Genomic DNA, 18,738 nt, shown 5'->3' on the forward strand with positions numbered 1-18,738 from the left:
ACCACAAATACAATAAGATTGCTAAATGTGGCTTTTATTCCTAGAAAGTAAGCCACAACTTATGTTGCATGGCATTTCTCACAGCAGGATAAATATTTTCATTACATAAACCACAGAGCATGCACGTGGGTGGCAGAGATTTTAACAGTTCTTGTTGTGAGCCAGTAATTATTTGTAATACCAGCAGTTGTATTATTACAGGGACAAATAACGTAGAATGGAAAATAGTCACAAAAATCTGTATGAAGAAGGAAACGGGATTAATAAAGTAACTATAAAAAATTGTATAAGGATTCTAGCAAAAGAGAGACAATGACACAGAATAAAACAGATGCTTATAGTTGAGCAGGGTAGTTTTACCAGGCCACTTTTATAAGGGTAAGATGCTACTGCCCCGAAATACTCTTCGGTTTCTCAATATCCTTATGAAAACATTACCTATTCTGTAATGAATCTGAACAGACACATAGTTTATAAAGCTATTTAGGGATTTGTGACTGTTCAGAAACATGTTTTACAATTACCAAGACACTGACATCTCACAGTGTATGTGTGCAGCAAAAGCTTTTTAGAAACTTGTATTGATCTTCTTCCATTGAGCTCCACGCCGATATTCTCACACAGGGGCTTTGCAAGGGCTGACATGTAGCAAGTGCTCAGTTCTGTTATTCCAAAGGAGCCTATGTTACACTGGTGTAACAGTCCTCATCTCATGAGGGGAACGTCAAAAATATGGTCTGAGCTATGGCTGTTCCACTTGCAAAATGCTCCTAAGAGCCGTGAAACTTCAGACAATTACCAGTGCATCTTTTGTGACAGTCACTACCATAAGTATTGCGTGTGGATATGGGTGAAAAGTGCTCACACAGCTCTCTGAAGGAGTCTGCATATACCCATATACTTACTACTCTGCTTGAAAAGCCATAAAAACTGAGCCTCAACCAAAGCAATTTTTCTGCTGCGTTTTTTGATGTCTATTTTCCTGCTAGCACTGCATGGAGATCTATCACTCCAAAGCTTTTCAGTGAAGACTGGATATATCTGACGAGTTTGTTTTTTCAAGGATTAGCGTTAGAGGTTTAGCTGGGAACTGACCTAATGTCATTAGCAATACACCCATTAAACAAGACTTAGCTGCGTAAACCATCTGTTCATTCACAAGAGTTTAGAATTAAATGGCACAGATAAACTCTCTTGGCTACAGTTTTGCAGAAAAACAGCCCTGCTATGAAGAAGGACATAGGTATCAGGGATTTGAAATATTTTAACCCTTCACCCCAGTGATCACTTTGGCCTCATTTGTTTCTGGAAACCACAAACATGGATAAGACAGTCACTATTATGACAATGTTAACCATACCTTCTTGTCTCTGATGTGCTTAAACTTAGTTTCTTTCCCTGGAGATCCCAAAAAATTATGGGTCTGGTTTCCAAAACTGTACTATTATTAGTTCCTAAACTTTTTAATACTTTTTAATTACAAGATTCTGGGGGGGGGAGGGAAAAGAAAAAAAGACAGACAATACTTGCAGAAGTTGAAAAAAAGCTGAGGAACTACGTGATCCTCAGTGGTGTGAACCAGTCAGTTTTTAAATGAATTCCAGATAAAAGTAAGGAAAAAATGGCAATGACCAAAAAGGCAGCAGTCAATCAAGCTACCAAGCTCTTAAAAGTAAACTTGATTGTGTTATTTCAAGTCACTTTAATCATATCTGTCAGTATGGGTGGAAATGGATATGAAGGCCTTAACTAGGAGAACTGATGTTGTATTGATACCTCAGAAGACTCATTATGTAGATATAAAGAAGCACGAAGCAGCATGAAGTACCATTTTCCAGGACACGCACAGGGGGTCAACTTTTCATTTTTCATTTATTAGATCTAGGGTTCAGAGACAACTTCAGTGGGACATTAACTCTTTTTTTTCTTTGTTCTCTGACTCAGCGTATGTGGAAGAATGATGGGGTGCTGACACCATGATAATTACTCTTCATTTCTGCTCAGCGTTCTACAATGGAAAGCTGATGTTATAGTTTGGCCAGTACCTCCAAGCTACCCATTCAAGCTGCCAGTAGAACTCCATTTTTCATCTTCATGGGAAATCACAAAGAGAGAAGTAGGTCTCTGGGATGAAGTTCTTGGCAACTGTTATATGGAACAGCAATACAAAAACTCATCTGCCTAGAGATATTTAAGGCACCCAAGACAGAATAGCAAAATCTCACCAAAACCAAGGAAATTAAGATGGTTCCCTCTAATTAAAAGTGTTCTCTAACGGGTGCTTATCAACATGCATATGTGGCTGTGTGCACATCTCTGCACTAGCCAGGCTGATGTGTGTATATACACAAGAGGAAAGCCAACCAAAAAAAATCCCCTTCAGCTCTGGGGAAAGGATGAAATAAAGCATTAGTCATGTAGTATAATGTGTTATTACTGCAAGGTATTTGAATACCTTAATTTGAATGCACTATAAAAGGTTTTATAGAAACAGAATAAAAGAATTTGGGCAATCCAGAACTAGTTCATATGCAAAAATGCTATTTTTGAATCAGCTTAGACACTACTGTGATATGATTAAACTACGTATCTTTAAACTGGTAAAAAAGTGCTGGAGTTGGTGGGTTGATATTAGATGTAGATATCCTGTACTTTAATTGCTTTCAAAAGGCCTGAACCAGTTTATGAATCCTGAAACTTGTGACCTTATAAACAAATGAAAAAAATGGATATTGAAATATTGGTCTTTTTTTGTTATTCAGTACTCTTTTTGAAGGAACTCCAAAATACAATCATGAAGTTGAAAAATATTCCTAATTTAAGCAACAATCTCCCCACAGCATCAAATAACTGTTCATAATTTATAAGACACTGGAGCCAGTAATAAAAATTTAGACTCCCACATTTGTTGACAAGACAAAATTCATATCTTTCAATATTTTAAATGAAAAAATAACCCTACTTTCTGATTTTTTTTGAAGTGAAAAGAACCACATCATTTAGTAAACCACTTTATAACAAATAAAGCATTTCATAAATTGAAAATGATACTTCCAGACCATTCAAAACAGCTATATATAGAGTTTATATTAAACAAAGAAAAAAAAAAAATAAAAGGATATGCAAACACACTCGTTTATCAAAACAGGAAAAATTATTAAGTAAGAGTAATAGCTAACAATTTAATCAACTGCCAAATACTGCACTGTTTAATGATAGCTCAGTTATTTCTCTGTGTAAAGCAAAAAAATTGAGTCCTATTTTACGCATAGGAGCACTGTAGCTGTTATTCCTACTTAATATTTTGCTGAGTGTGGTTTACAAACGATACACAATGTTCCCAGCAGAAGCAAGCCAGTGTTCCCACTGCTGAGGGGAGCAGGAACTGAGTGTTGGTCTTCATGCCTAATGTATTCCTTCCTACCCCATACTTTAAAGGATGCTTCCAAGTCACTGGCACACACAGCTAAGCCTTCTGCTTTTGGACCTTTCTACCAAAAAGCATTTTGCATTCTGTTTCTCCAATGTAAAAATCTGAAGTAAAAGTACTTACTTCTAGAGTTACCTTGCTATCTTGGAGTGAGATGGCATAGAAATGAAATGACTAAGAAGTAGGAGTTGTGAAAAAGAACAATTTTTGTGAGAGAATGTAAGTTTGAATAAGATTTTGTTATAAATTTGAACATTTAAATCTTCAGACAAAATGTTCTTTCCATCCTAAGATTATAAGTGGGAAATCTGCCTAGATTAAATTAAACATTAAATGTGTTTGCAAGCAAAATAACTGAAAAGACTCCAAGGTACTATGAATTCATAAATGATGAGAATTTTCACAGGATTCAGTAAACTCATATGTTTATGTACCATGTGAGATGTAACACAGGAGAAATGCCATGGGAAAGTGGATGGTGGTCAAGCCTTGTTCCTGGTCTGCATGACCTTTGCACACCTCACATTCAGCACTGTGTTTCCAACAACCAGAAACATGGCCACTGAACTCACAGTGAAGTGTCTATGTTGTTGAAGAACACTATCATTACTTTGTGTACTTATCTATCACTTTGGTTTAGAATATATATATTCAATATATGAACATAGGCACACACTTTCTCTCTTTCTAACAACTGAACATTACCAGTAGCTTATGATCGTGACATTTTTTTTAATTATCCATTAACTGAAACAGTAGGCTAACACAGCGTCAGTGATCTGGGACCTTAGTAAGAAGGCTGAGAAGTCATCATTCACAGTACTCCAGAGTTACTCTGCAGGCTTAGAGACTGTGATTTACTTCTTCGACTTCCTTCTAGATACATTCTGCAGCTGGACTAAAAACATTTCAAGAAATGTATTTCTTCAAACTTTGGCTTCGCAGCATGATGAGAGCTTAGTTTTTAACAGCTCTGAGGAAATACGTCTCATATAAAGAATGTGACTCTATCCTTCACACTGAGAAAAGTATGAAGCAAAGAACAGCAAAAAAAAAAAAAAAAAAAGGTAAAAAAGTAAAACTTACCATTAAACAAGTTACTAGAATGACAAAGATGCTGAGAAATATGACAACCGCGTAAAATCCTTCTTTGCTCCAGATTTTGTCTGCTTCCCGCTGGCCTTGCAAAACATTTTTCTTATTTAAGAAGTAAAAAAGAAAGAGGAAGAGAGAGAAAAAAAAATCAATTAAACAGTAGCACGGGCAGATGAAATAGCTCTTGTCAGGCACCAAACCCCATCTCCAGCAGCCACAACTCACGTTCCCAAGCCGATGACACTTACTCTGAGCCCCTGCCCCAGCTCAGCACCCTGCCTGTGTGTGGCCTTGGTGCCACGTCAGATGACCTGAGATCTTCTCTGTGACTGCTGCTCCCACACAAGCAAAGCCTTGCTTGGAGGCTTATGCAAACGAAGCTGGTGCTCTTCCTTGGAAACTACCTGGCTGACCAGGGGAAAGGGCAGGGCTTCGGCGTGGGCTGAGGAAACAACTCACGCTGCCCTTTTCTCCCACTGCTTATCTCCTGCCCCACCGCCCACACACCAGCCTCCGACCTGTTTGCACTTTACACAGTGACAGCAGGTGACTCGCTGCTTGCCCAGGAGCCCAGGCGCCCTGCTGGTGCTGCCTTTACAACTGACACCTGCACGGATGTTACATGCACAGCAAAACTCCCATTACGCTGAAAGTACTTTCAGAATTCTACTAGCAGTAATTCTGAATGTGCTTCCAGTAATCTCGTTATCTCTGGGTTCCTGCTGATCCTACACTTCCGTGCGCACTCAAATTTGAAGAACTCCTGGGGAACTCATGGAGGTTATGAAACAATAATAATTGCAAAAGCATGTATTTTTGGCTTTACTGTAGAGGGGTGAGCTGTTAAAGAATCAGAATTTCACTACGTTTCTAAATATTTATGGTAGCAGAAACAGGGTACGTACACTCTCAGCCTAACTGCAACATGTTATTTACAAGAAGGTATGCTCTCTTGCAAGACTGGAACCTTCTGCTGCTTGGATCCTTGACAGAAGATAGGAAGACATTGCTCTCCTCACCACCTTTCATTTTCTTTCAATTTCTTTAACTGCACATTCAGTACAGTACTGAGGGAAGAACACATATCTTAAGTTCTGTTTCCACTTGGCATATTGGTCTCTGTCTTTCCCCTTCACTGAAATTCATAGAATGGCTTGTATTGCAAGGGACTTTAAAGAGTACCAAGCTCCAATATCCTGCTGTGGGCAGAGCTGCCACCCACTGGATTAGACTGCCCATGGCCCCATTCAACCTGGCCTTGAAATCCCCTAACGGCTTTAATTATTAATTAATTTAACGAACGAGTTGCCTTCTCATGGCATGCTGGCCTTCCTTCCTCCCAGGGACACTGTGCTGGGGCTGAGAGTTGCCCTGTTTCCACATAGGGAAGAGTTTGTTTAGGGATGAGTGGCTGTTTGCTGGACCTGCACTACTGCAGGACCCTCCAGGACTTAGGACAGACAGTTCACTCTTTTGGACATCATCATATCAAGCAGGCTCCCTGTGTCCACGAGTCCCCAAATTTAGAGAGCTCTGATGCAACTGAACTCATCTAGTAAGGCCTGCTGAGGAGGAGAGCATGTCCTGGGGGAGAGGAAAGGAAAATACGAGGCTGAATGCTGCATTCCACTGTAATGTGCGCATTCTCCTTTCAGTGCAGATTTGTGGCCTGCTTGCTTTAAAAACAGGCAAGACAATGCTAATGCAAGATAATTCACAGATCACACTGTCATGAGATGCAAGTGCACAGAAAAGCATCATATAGCATGGTAAATTCACAGAGAATTGCTTGCTAAAAATAAAAATGCATAGGCATAACCAGAACTTGACCGCTCTCAGCATCATAAGTAAGAGTTTTCCTTGAAAGTCACAGCAATGGGGACCAGCATGGAAATCCTTTACCTGCTCAAGTACAGAAACAGACTTGTAAAGGGTAAAATATTTAAATTAACCAAAATTAATTAGTGGTACTAAATTTTTTAGAGTATTTATATTTTACTTAATGCACTTAACTGATACTAAATGAATTACCTTTATAATGTTTGTCTAATGGTATATGTATTCAGTATATGCTTTTCCCAGATTTTTCTTTTGAAAAGTAAATCTCAAAGAACATCAACAAATGCTGTAAAAAAAAAGAGTGCAAAACAAGCATGCTATGGCTTTCACAGATCCAGCACATCACTTTGAAACAACAAAGCAGTCCCTTCACCCAAGGAAGGAAATCTCTCCCCCTGGTCTAACTGAGCAGCATTCAGGAAGCAGAATCCTTCCTTCAGCTGTTCCCCAGTGACAGAAGAGGCTGTGACCTCCAGCAACTGAGTCATTTTGCTTCCATGATAAGAAATTGCTCTCTGAAATGTTAGCACTGCTAAGTCAGAACTTTGCTCTTGGGTCTGAGAGATCTGATAAGAAGGACAGCAGTTGCCACACGCACTGCAAATTGCTAACACCCAGGAAACAAGCTCACAGGACAGCCAAATGCTGAGGGAAAAGCAAAAGAGAAGATAGGAAGAAAAGCTCAAGCTGAGCAGCAAAAAGGCACATCTACTAAAGGCGTGAGGAATACAAGAGCATGGGGCTGGCTAGGGAGCACCAGTAGCACAGGCCCTATCTTGGTCTCAGAGCAAGCCTGGCTACAGGGAGAGTGGACATCATGTTCATTATCATCTCCATCATCCTTAGTGTCTGACTCCATTCTGTAAGCAGTCTCCTTAGTCAGGTGAGTGATTTAGGCAAAATTAGCCTGGTTCATATAAATTTTTAATTCAACATCACTTAAGATAGGAAAAAAATCACATTTTGTATTCTACAGAGTCCCATGCTATTGTCAACCCCACTGAAGAGTGCCTGCACAGGTGACTGCTTTGGTCTAAAGTGGAAAAATGTGTGTTTAGAAAAAATGACTTTTTATGGACTTAAAAACCCCAAACATTATATATCTACTCACCCTTCTGGTCTTGCTAGAGAAACCTAGCAGGTTATTTCTACAGACATGTGAAATGGGCAGCCAGCAAGACAGACACCAACCTGAAGCAATCACTGTAAAATCAGGAACTGAAAGATCCTGTCAAGATTTCAGGAGCTGCCAAGAAAGTTAATCCTTCTCTGGAAAAAAAGGTGAATGCTTAACTGGGTCATTTAACCTCAACTACTTCCTTAGGCTGAAACACTAATGAAAACATGGCACATCAGTTCAGACCTCAGAGGAAAGCTTCCGTAGAGCTGGGGATCAAATTTAGGATCATAAATAGTTCACTGAAGTTCATACTGGGTTGCTTTGATTTTTCTGCTATTCTAACTGTGTTAGCAAAGGAATATTTAGGAAAGACTGCCGAAAAACCATTTCCCCACAGAGAAACTATGCAGGAACACCAATGACCTCATTGAACTCTTAACATCCCCTATGACAAAGCTTCCCCAAACACTCTAACTATGCTGTGCTAAGCTACTGCCAAGGTCACCTTTCAGTTTCATGATGATTCTCTCCATTTTGGCATTCAGCCCTTACATGTGTGTGCGATGAAGTGTTGTGATTTCATGGAAAAGCTGTCAGCCTGCAGGGCCCTCCTTTGTGTGCCAGTCAGCTCACTGACTTATGGCTTCTGTACGCTTTAAGTGCATGACTGCTTCCTTTGATTTCTTCTCTAGCAGAAGTTAATATCATGCACTTCAAAGGCAAACAATAGAAGCTTATGCAAGGCTGCTGTAATTGTACATTTTGGGATTGCATAATTTTGGAATATACTCTTTCAAGGAGATTTCTCCTTAGTCTACAACTCCCAGCTAACAGTTAGTTTGTCTCAGAAAACACAGTAAAACTTAATTTACTGACCATAACTTCAGATATTCCTTTATCCAAAACTACTTCAAAGTCCTCTTCTATTCTACTAAGCTCTGAAATTCAGTAATATTTTCTTTTTATTCTCTCAGCACAATTTTAAGGCACTGAGATTCTCAGAATGTAATGATATAGACTGCATAGGTGATTGAATTTAGTCCCATCAAGAAGCACCACTTCGGCAGCTACTTGTTTTTGGGAAGTCTGCTCACTGCCCTATGACAGCACAGATCAGAATACAGCCCTAAATTCTACTTCAGACACAAACTTTTAGACAATAATAAAAGAACAAATGCTGCAACTACAATAGGCCATCGGAAAAGAAACAGATGACATATGAAAAAATCTATTGGCTTGGATCCCTGAAATGGCAATGACTCGACTGTATTAAACTTTCATGTTCCCACAGGTACACTTCTCCATTCTACAGCAGGCAGCAAAGGACTCCAAGTGGTTCCTACAGCAAAAAACACACAGGAAATCTGCTCTTCCAACAACTGCATAATAAGAAACTGTGATATGAATTTTGAGAAAAGTGATGTAATTGAAAATAAATCCATCAGTGATTAATGCATCAGTAGATGTGAATTTGCTAATTACTACCAGAACAAATGGAAACACAGTTCCAGACTCCTACATCCACTGAGAATTTTGCTATTCATGGTATCACCATGGGCTGAGACTTTGGGAAAGAGCTTCAGTTCTCCACCCCAGTTTTCCTACCACATCTTAGTAAAGTTTCTTCTTTTCACCACCACTGGCTCATTGCAACTAGGAGTTCTAGTACATGCTAAGCTGTGTTAGAAAGCAACAACCAGGCAAACTCAAGAGAGGTACTTCTGAGATGGGCTGAGCTGCCTGCTGAAGGTATCTTTTTCATTCTGATTACTGCAGAGAGAGCTGGTAGCCTTTCAAATCTTACGCAGCTAATAGTGAAAAAGTCAACTAATATTGGAGAAGAATTCCAGTTCTAACACCTCTGAGCCACCATCTGGGAAGAGGAGGATCATGCTTCCTTTCTGCATAAATGCATTGCTAATGTATATGTAATGCTGGTTGGGAAGAATTCAGAAATGTCGGTGGAAGACTACGATTCATTCACTCATGATTTAGTCAGGGTTGATAGCTGAGTGAAAAATAAATGGTTAGTAGTTGAGCTGAGTAGTTAGTTGCTTGGTTGCCTTTCAGGTGCTGCTCTTTGTTGAGTCTTACACATGCAAACAGATTACCAAATTGAAAAGGAATAGTGTAAATAACAGCATAAAACTGCAAGATTTTTGCAGGGACAATGTTTTAGTATAATCTGTATGCAACTGAAATATCAAAATGACCTTTTGTTTCTCCAGCAGTATTAGAAAGAGAGGAGGTAGAGTCTGCACAACTTTCATTCTAATCATCCTTTTCTGTAAGATAATCTCTGGTTTTCTACACTTTCTTTCAGAGATAAATTGCAAATACCTGAGCAGCCCAGACTACTGCCTAACACAGATGGGATTTTGATTTCAGCACTGTTTTTTTCCCAGCATCTTTTCATAACTTGATGACATTTCTCCATTCATCTATTATTCATGTATGTTCTTCTCCCACATCTACCTGAAGTGTTATCTGTAACTTAAGCACTTGGAACTGATAACTGCATTTATCACAACCATCACTCTCGTATGTTTCAGTAGTAAAGGATATTGTAACCTAAAGTGAGCCTAGCCTAGGTTGCAAGTGGGCAATAAAAAGGCCTGATTTGACTTTTGGACAACATCACTTGGCTGTGTTTATTTCATTAGAACAGCTAAAACCTGTGAATTGCCTCATTTTCCTAGTGGCAGATTGCTATAGGTCATGTAAAATTGCACTGAACTGACATTGGTTTTATGTTGTCTTTTTTATACTGAAAACATCTTCTAGATTCTTAAACAGGGTTAGAACCCCTAAAATGAGCACAATCATTTCCAATCAGCAGAAAAATAGGTTAATATAACAGCTCAGCACAAGTATAGGTTTAGATTCAGAAAAACATGAGCTCACAGAATCATAGGGTTTGAAAGGGACCTCAAGAGATCATCAAGTCTAACTCCCCTGATAAAGCAGGTACCCTACAATAGGTCGTACAGGTAGGCATTCAGCCAGGTCTTGAATATCTCCATAGAAGGACACTCCACAACCTTTCTTGGCAACTTGTTCCAGTGTTCTGTCACCCTTACCATATAGAATTTCTTCTGCATGTTAATATGGAACTTCCTATTCTCAACTTTTAGGCCATTATTCCTTGACCTATCACACACACAACACCAAGAAGAGCCTGGCCTCATCCATTTGTCTCCCACCTCCCTTTAGATACTTATGAACATTTACCAGATCCCCCTTCTTTTCCCCAGCCTTTACTCACAGGGGAGATGCTCCAGGCCCTTACTCATTTCTGAGGCCCTCCACTGGATTCCTTCTAGGAGATCCCTTTTGTTTTTTTTGAACTGGACAGTCCAGAACTGGATGCAGTAGTCTAAATGTGGCCTCACCAGGTCAGAATAGAAGAGGAGGATAACCTCCTTTGATTTGCTGGCCACATTCTTTTTAATGCTCCCCGGGATAACATTGACCTTCTTGGCCAGAAGGGCACACTGCTGGCTCATGGCCAACCTGTTGTTAAGCAGGACCCCCAATTCCTTCTCCAGACAGCTCCTCTCCAACAGGTCATTCCCTAACTTGTAATGATACATGCAGTTATTTCTCCCCAGAGGAATACTCTGCAAATATAACTCTTAGAGAAACAGAGAGAAACAGTTCATCAGAACCCTTCCTTTTTCTGGACCCAGATTCTAATGCTTAAAGAGCCTTAAAAAGCTATTTTAAAGTAACTTAGCAGGGCTAGCTGTGTAATTCCTGTACAGCAGTAATGCCATCTTAGCTGATACGTTCCCAGCCTCATTCATGAGAACCTCAGCCTAAAAACTACTGTGGCTCTAAGATCTGCCAAAATTGTAACAAACCACACGTCAGAAACGTGATAACCAACCTCAGGGGAGACCTCTGTTATTCCAAACTGCGATAAACTCTGATGCAAAATGTTGATATTAAGTGAACGCAGAACTTCTTCTGATGGGAGTGCATCAGAAATTCCTGGCTTTCTGTTCAAGGGAGACACAAACAGTTCCACACAGTTCTTCTTGCCCTAGAAAAATAATAATGATAATAATAATTAGCATAATAAAAATAATAAAAAGGAGAATCACAGGAAGGGTCTGAGACTAGATAATCTCTTCTGCCTACAGATTTTAACTATATCTCCAGAAATCAAAGCACAGAATGGAAGGACTGCAACCCGCTCTGTGAGGAGAGCACACATATTCCCTGGCTCCTTAAATTCCGGTTGACTGTGCAGGAAAATGCAAATTCTATATGTGACCAGATATGCTTTGTCTTATTTACTGCTGACAAGGCCTTAGAACCACTGAACAAGACAGGTCAATGAAATATGGGAAGGAGCCATGGATGGGGACAAGGGCAAAGACTCTGGAAGTATTTTAACTGATGGTTCTGATCCCAACTGAAGGGCAGCCCTGTTTTGGGTGCTGGGCCTTAAACAGGAATGCTTAGTATAATGCCACGGTATTATGGCATTGTGTTCTAATCCCATGTCCGCATGTTGTGAACATACACTGTAACAAACTACAATGTATATTCAGTAGACCACAGTGTAACCCCCTAAGAGAGCACAATGAAATGAAAGGATGCTTAAAAAGTAGGCTGAGCACACCAGCTTCTCCCCTCCATTAATTCCTGCCCTGATTTTGTTGTTGCAGTTCTGGTAGCGCAAATGGTGCTGTGTTAGAGATGTCAGCGACGATGACTGCAGCAGAGCATCAAAAGAAGAGATTGCCAGAGAGTTCCTCTACTTGTTTGCAATGGCCTGAGACCAGTGTTGATGTCCACAAAGGGTGTGTGAGCCCAACTTAAGAGCTTACCTCACTTCAGTCATCTAAATCACCTCAAAAGCCAGTGCAGAGACAGGCTTCTCCAGTGAATGACAGAATCCATTCTAAAATAACCAGGCACTCAATACTTCTTTAATCACCCTTCTCCACAATACCTTTGGAGGAAACCTACATCAGCAGCTCAAACTTGACTGAGTAAGATGAGATGAATTTTGATGTGCCATCACTCTGCATGAAAAGATCCAGCTCATGGTAGAAGAATAGGAAATGAGAATAGCTCCTAAACTGTAATTTTATCACTTGTGAATTTTTACTTTCTGCCTGTGATTTTAAGTGCAAATGTGGCAAAAGATTGTGTTTTTCCTACATCAATAAAAGACAGTAACTCATATCAGCATTTCACAGATGTTGAGAAGACTAATTAATTAATGTATTCTGAGCTCTGTGCAGGTTCAAAATACTATTACCTCTTCCCTTAGATCAATCAAGAAGAGAAAGTGAAAAACTATCAGTCAGCAGGAACAGCACTTTTCTTCTGCTTGGTTAGATAATTTCCACAGAGCAGAGCAAGAAGGCAACTGAGGGATTGGGTGTGTTGAAATATGTCCCTCAAACTGCAACATTCCTTATTTAGTTTTGTTTTTCTCTGTATATATCTGTCATTTGAGTTAATACAAGGGACAAAGGAGAATCAGCATCACTTGTCAAGAATAAGCGGCATCCTGGCAAACATGAAAAGAGCTGCACTGCATTCCTGTTCATCTTCTCTGCTGTATGTCTTGTGTGAGCCTTTCTCCCAGAGACATTATTTGAAGAAGCTTAATAGCCCTTTTTGATGTATACAATCCTATCAAGCTACCAGGGCAGGCAATACTTTCTTTCTGAACCTGTCAGCTTTCTTCCCTAACATTCAACTTGCAGGTAGAATAACTTTTTTCCCCAGTGCAATATGAATTGAATGCTAGCAATACACACATGATGTTGGTTTTTCTTTGTCTGCATCATGGCTTAACTCTCAAAAAATACAACAGCATTAAGAACGTATGTTCTCAACCATCCACAGAAAAACAGACAGGGAAAATTGTTTTTAAAACATCTTCAATGTTGGAGGAAAATTTCTTCTACAAAAATGATGTTAGCATTAAGTGAGTATAGGCTACTATATCTAAGTAGCAAGTAATGAATGTTGATATAGTGAGGGAACATTTTATTTACTAATGGACAGTCTGATGGTAAACTGTGAGGATGCCTTCAGAAGGCAAAAGCATGTGTATTTTTTGAGCAAGATTCAACCTCTGAGAAACAAAAGTGGCTTTTGGTGAATGTGATGTAGAAATGCACTGGAATGCAAGCTAAGGGTTAAGAAAACTGCTTATGAATAAGACAAAAGATTTATCTGACTTCATTTTCTGTAGACTGTAACTGAGAATGGTTTCCTTTCATAAGGAAACCAAAGTTATTTCGTAATGGAGATCCATTTTTCTGTAGGACACTTCTGGAAAAAAAAAAATCTATCAGAAAAATAAGTGTTTTTCTGTCTTACTTTATTGAAGCTCCCCCATGATGTCAGGATAATAAATAAGAGAATCCTAAATCATTGGGTAAATTGTATTGTACGTGGCCTTTTGGTACTTACAATGAGTCTGTTGATGTGAACTTGCTGGGGTAACAGTCCCAGTGCTGCAGCCACTCCTTGGCGAAATATCCGAAGCAACGTGATATTCAGCTTGTTTATGTCCATTTGCAGTGTCTGAAAAGTAAAACCAGTTCAAATGAACTCCTTGCTCAACACATTCAGTTCTAAACATACCTGACCTCTTGGATGCTCACTAATTGTTTTTTTGTTTGTTTGTTTGTTTTTTTCCCCCTAGAATGAAAAAAAAAAAAAAATAAAAATCAATGTAATCTACTTGCGGTGCAATATGGAACAAATCTAAAGGAAAATGTAAGCATCTTAAACACTGCTTTTAGCAAAGTACTGCCTTTTCTCAACAACATTCAGAATAGATTCCAGACGTTTTCAGCTAAATTCCTCAGCCAAGTCACAGTGCTCAAGGTAACAATTGCTGCACTGGAAATGAAAGGCATTGAGTAGCAATCCACCCCAAAGAATGAGATGTTGGATTTACACAATGAAGATTTGCTTTGAATATTTTTCTTAAGAGTTTCTCCCTGCAGGTAAAGAATTGATCACGAATAGTGAAATTACACACCTTTTATTTTGATTATCAATTTCCGAGATAAAACAAAACAATCAAAATGAAAGCATTATGGATACATTCTACTTGCTTGAATTTCCCAAACTTCATCATCTCAGGCAGAGCAGGCTATCAGTTCTTAGCTGAGATGAACCAAGGCAATGAAACATTTTCTGTATCAGAACTATCACAAAATTTAAATATTTCCTCAGGTTCAAATCCTTCCTGTGAAGTCAATGGAATTTTACCCAGGAAATAATTAAGCTTCAGATCTTTTTCCCAGAAGACCCAATATATCTCTGCATATGACACGTAGTGGCCAACACTCCCATGTGGCACTCTTTGGACCCTTTCTTGGCTTCCGTATCCCGCTTGTGGGCAATACACAGTGGAGATGAGAGGAGAGGAAGTATACTGGATAGTCTCAGGTGACCTACAGCCCTTCTGGCAGGGCACTATCTCAGGAACTTATCAGTTTCTGACTGAGCCAGCTGACCTGAAAAATATTTTTTATTTTTAACTTTCTACTTAAAGCCATAGGGCAAAATTTATTGCTTTGAGCAGCTGAGCAAGGATTTCTCCTTCCTAACCAGAGTTAAGGAATCAGAGTTAATCTAATCAAAGAAAATTAAATATCTATAGGTCAGGCACCACATCATGAATGTGGCTATGAGTAGAAAGAAATATCAGTTTTCTCAAAAACAAACAAACAAAAAAACAACAACAACAAAAAACAAAACACCATGCATTTTTACTGCTGTTATTTGGGTGTTTATAAATTGTAATGTAAAACTGGAAATAATTTGCTTTCCTCTTCTACTATCAATTTGATCCTTGAAAAACAATTGGTATTGTTTTTCATTTTATTCTCTTTTATCTCACTTTTTTGCACTAATGGGGTTGTCAGGTCTTGATCAGGTAAAGTCTGCTCTCAGCATACCCACATGCTTTAATTTAACTGGAAGAATTATAGCAGTCCTCACTTTCAATGACCCTTTCTACTTTGGCATTTTCAAAGCAGTCTCCTTGTTTCTTCCTGAATGAGACATCCTGAGTGGCCACAAAACTGCTCCAGGTTTGTCACTGAAACAGTGGAGTGTGCTGAGAGTAGAGACAGATCTTTAGCAGGCCTGAGCACTGCTCCTGCTGTTGGGTGCAGTGAAGCTGCCCTCACATAAAAAGCTGACAGCCCAAGAGATCTGGGATAAACGAGAAGGGGAGCTGCTGCTGAGACAGGAAGGCTGTTGTGAGAGTCCTTAGACATCCATCAGTATGGAATAATGAGGGAGAAACCTCTTGTCTGAGTCAATGACCCTGAGTTACAGGGGTGATGCTACCTGTTGTTACTGAACAAAACTAGAAAGAGTAAAATCAAATACATTCACCTAAGTGTATGTAGGCATTAGATCCCATTAACTGAGATGCTGTTACATAGCACATTAAGAGCTCACTGACAAAGACACAGAAATGAAACATCCAGAAAAATATCCAGCTTCAGATGAAAGATAAGATATTAAAAAAGCTGTAAAAAGGTAAATGCCTGCTTAATAAATTTAACACAATAAGATTACAGTCCATCTTATCCAGGGACAATAAAATGTCATGAAATTTCATTATCTTCAGGAGAATCCCATTTCCTTCTACCTGGTCTGAATTTGGTACACCATGTCCTATAACAAATAGCCATAAAAGACTGCACTGGTTTATGTGTCTCTGTATAACTACATACATATTATCCTTAGTGCTTCAGCGAAGACAGAAGAGCATAGCACTCCATTGCTCTGGATTCAGCCTGCTTAGAAAGTTCACCTGGCAATTTTAGGACCCCTTCAAAACACTTCCCAGAACACCTTATTTTTTGAGGTTGGCCACACTGCAACATGGCGGGATGGCTGAAGGTTGCATGGAGAACTAATGTTTATCCATACACCAAGTATAAGTCATTTGGATGGGCACATGTGGGCACTGCCTGGGCAGGCTGCCAGTTACACACAGTACAGCTTCACAGCAGCTTACAGTGTTGGGAAGAAATTTATCCTTAAACCTCCTCTCAGCATGTTCCCTGTGCAGCAGTAAAGATTGTGAACATTCATTTAAAAAAAAAAAAAAAGCAACAAAATGAAAGCAACAAAATAACAACACCCAAGAAGTAAATTGGTAAGGCAAAAACCTCACATTTTTTTTGTAAGAGCCTTGCCTTGCTGTCTGTTGAAGGAATTCTCTTCTCAATTGCTGATGCTGTTGTGAACCTTAGTTTCTTGGCAATGACAGTGAAAAGTAGGTAAGAAGAACACAGACTGCCCTTTTCCACATCAGGCAGCACACATGAGCGCATTTGTCTCTTTTTAATCAGGAAGAAGCCTAGTAATCCAGAATATGCTGCTGTGGGAATGGGATTTCTAACTGAATCAGATAAAAACAGCTTCTAGAAATGCCAGATGGGACCCTGTGAGCTCCTGCATTATAGCAAGCAGTATATCAGTGCTCTGTGCTCTTATCCTCTTGTTTGTATTGGAGTCTTAATAACAGAGGAATGGACCAGATTGGAGACACAAGTTCAGCATCCTGTGGCCAACTCTGGATGCTAATGGAAAATGACAGAAACAAGGAAGGAATATACTCTTTTTTTTCAGGTTACAAGAAAAAGAGGAAAGAAAAAAAAAAAAACCTCAAATCTTACCTATTCCCATCAGTTAAATGTTTCTAAAACATTTTAATAATGTTTTGTTTGAGCACAAATTTAGTGACTAAAATAACTGGAACAAGGTTATTGTGCCATTCTGATGGCATACCTTGATACCATGTTAACCACAGTCCATAAAGATGGAATTAGGGTAGGAAATTGATACTGGATGAACTGCAAAAGCAGCAGTGCCTGCACAATAGACAAACAGTGCTAAACTTCAGTAAGAGAATCATTCCTAGAATGGGAACCTGTCTGACTACCTACAAATTATAACTGCACAAACAGGACCATTATATATTCCAGTACTGCCTGCAGTAACATGTGAAATTAACCGCTGTAAAGTAAAAGCATAGCAGTAAATCAAGTACTAGCACAGCTATACAAGGCATGCCTTACTGTGGTACTCCAGTTGCTCCTTTTGCTTTGGAGAAGCAAGGGTTGTACATCCCAGTCAGACAGCACCAATCATTTACCCCTGCTCCTCTGCAGTGTTTACCACCTCTTACAGCCCATTCTCCCCAAGGAGCTCACACTTCTGGATCTGCTACCTCTGGTGGCAGGAGTGACTTGCAGAGCCCAAAGGCAGGTACACCAGAGGACTCAAGTCCCCCAGCAATTACAGATCTGAATACTGCAACTGTAGCAACAGTTTCTAGGTGTATCTGATCCAAGAAAAACAGGTAGCTAGGAAAGGAAAGAAATTTTCGCTTGTAGTGGGAAAGAACCCTGGGGGAAGAGATGGGTGGTTGAAGCGGGCCAGGATAAAAGTGTTAGGGTTAGGTGGGCTAAGGTCAAGGCTGGGGTTAGAAAGGGAATTTCAGAAAAGAAAATACAGCACGGAAAAACCACTGAGGACCACCCACAACCAAGATACCACAGGGACTTTTTGATGTTAACAGAAAAAAAGATAGATATCGTGAAAGGGACCAAAGTGTAACTCAGATTCTAAAATAATATTTTTGTCAACTATTACAATAAAAGTTCAGAGACGCTTCCCTTTCTTATCTTTTCCTTCTCATCAGTGCTGGTGTTTCTGCAATGAGCCTTAAAAAACACCATTCCTTTATATATATTGGCTACTCCAGTTTAAAATCCTCCTGACCCCTCCACTACAGGTGTTTTCTCAAACCTTCAGCAAATCTGAAAGCATAGGAATAAACAACAGTCAGGAAAGAAGGAGCTGAAGGTATAAGTCTACAGAATACTTTTTATGAGAGAAGCCGAAAAACAAACCAGCAAGTTTTTCAACCTAAACCAATCTATGATTTTACATCCTAGGAATTTTTTTTAAAGTACTGTTGTTTCATGACAGTCATTTGAGTCAAGGGTAGGGAAGAAAAAGCAACCTCTCCAGCAATGACTGTCCTGTTCCAGTGGCTTGTACATGGAGAAGGGGATGAGTGCTGCACAGAAAGGTTGAAGAAGGGCAGGTAATCGTGAGGATTTTAAGCCAGGGTAATTATGCCAAGGGAGGTTCAAGTAGAATATTAGGAAAAAATTATTCTCAGAGAAGGTGATGAGGCATTGGAACAGGCTGCACAGGAAGTGGTGGAGTCACAGCC

The 18,738-nt window shown here is 39.5% G+C and overlaps 1 protein-coding gene across 1 annotated transcript in view; it reads right to left on the bottom strand.

Moving 5' to 3' along the window:
- The window catches only part of PTPRR (protein tyrosine phosphatase receptor type R), a 131,519-nt gene that overhangs the window by 55,652 nt on the left and 57,129 nt on the right, over nt 1–18,738 (bottom strand). Inside the window, exons 2-4 of the mRNA XM_010708144.4 lie at nt 13,929–14,042; nt 11,374–11,529; nt 4,517–4,627 (exon numbers count right to left, since the gene is read on the bottom strand). Of these exons, the coding sequence (XP_010706446.1) occupies nt 4,517–4,627; nt 11,374–11,529; nt 13,929–14,042 (381 nt within the window). The remainder of the gene's footprint in view (nt 1–4,516; nt 4,628–11,373; nt 11,530–13,928; nt 14,043–18,738) is intronic.

Source organism: Meleagris gallopavo, chromosome 1 (assembly GCF_905368555.1).
Source record: "Meleagris gallopavo chromosome 1, MGAL_WU_HG_1.1, whole genome shotgun sequence".
NCBI lineage: Eukaryota > Metazoa > Chordata > Aves > Galliformes > Phasianidae > Meleagris > Meleagris gallopavo.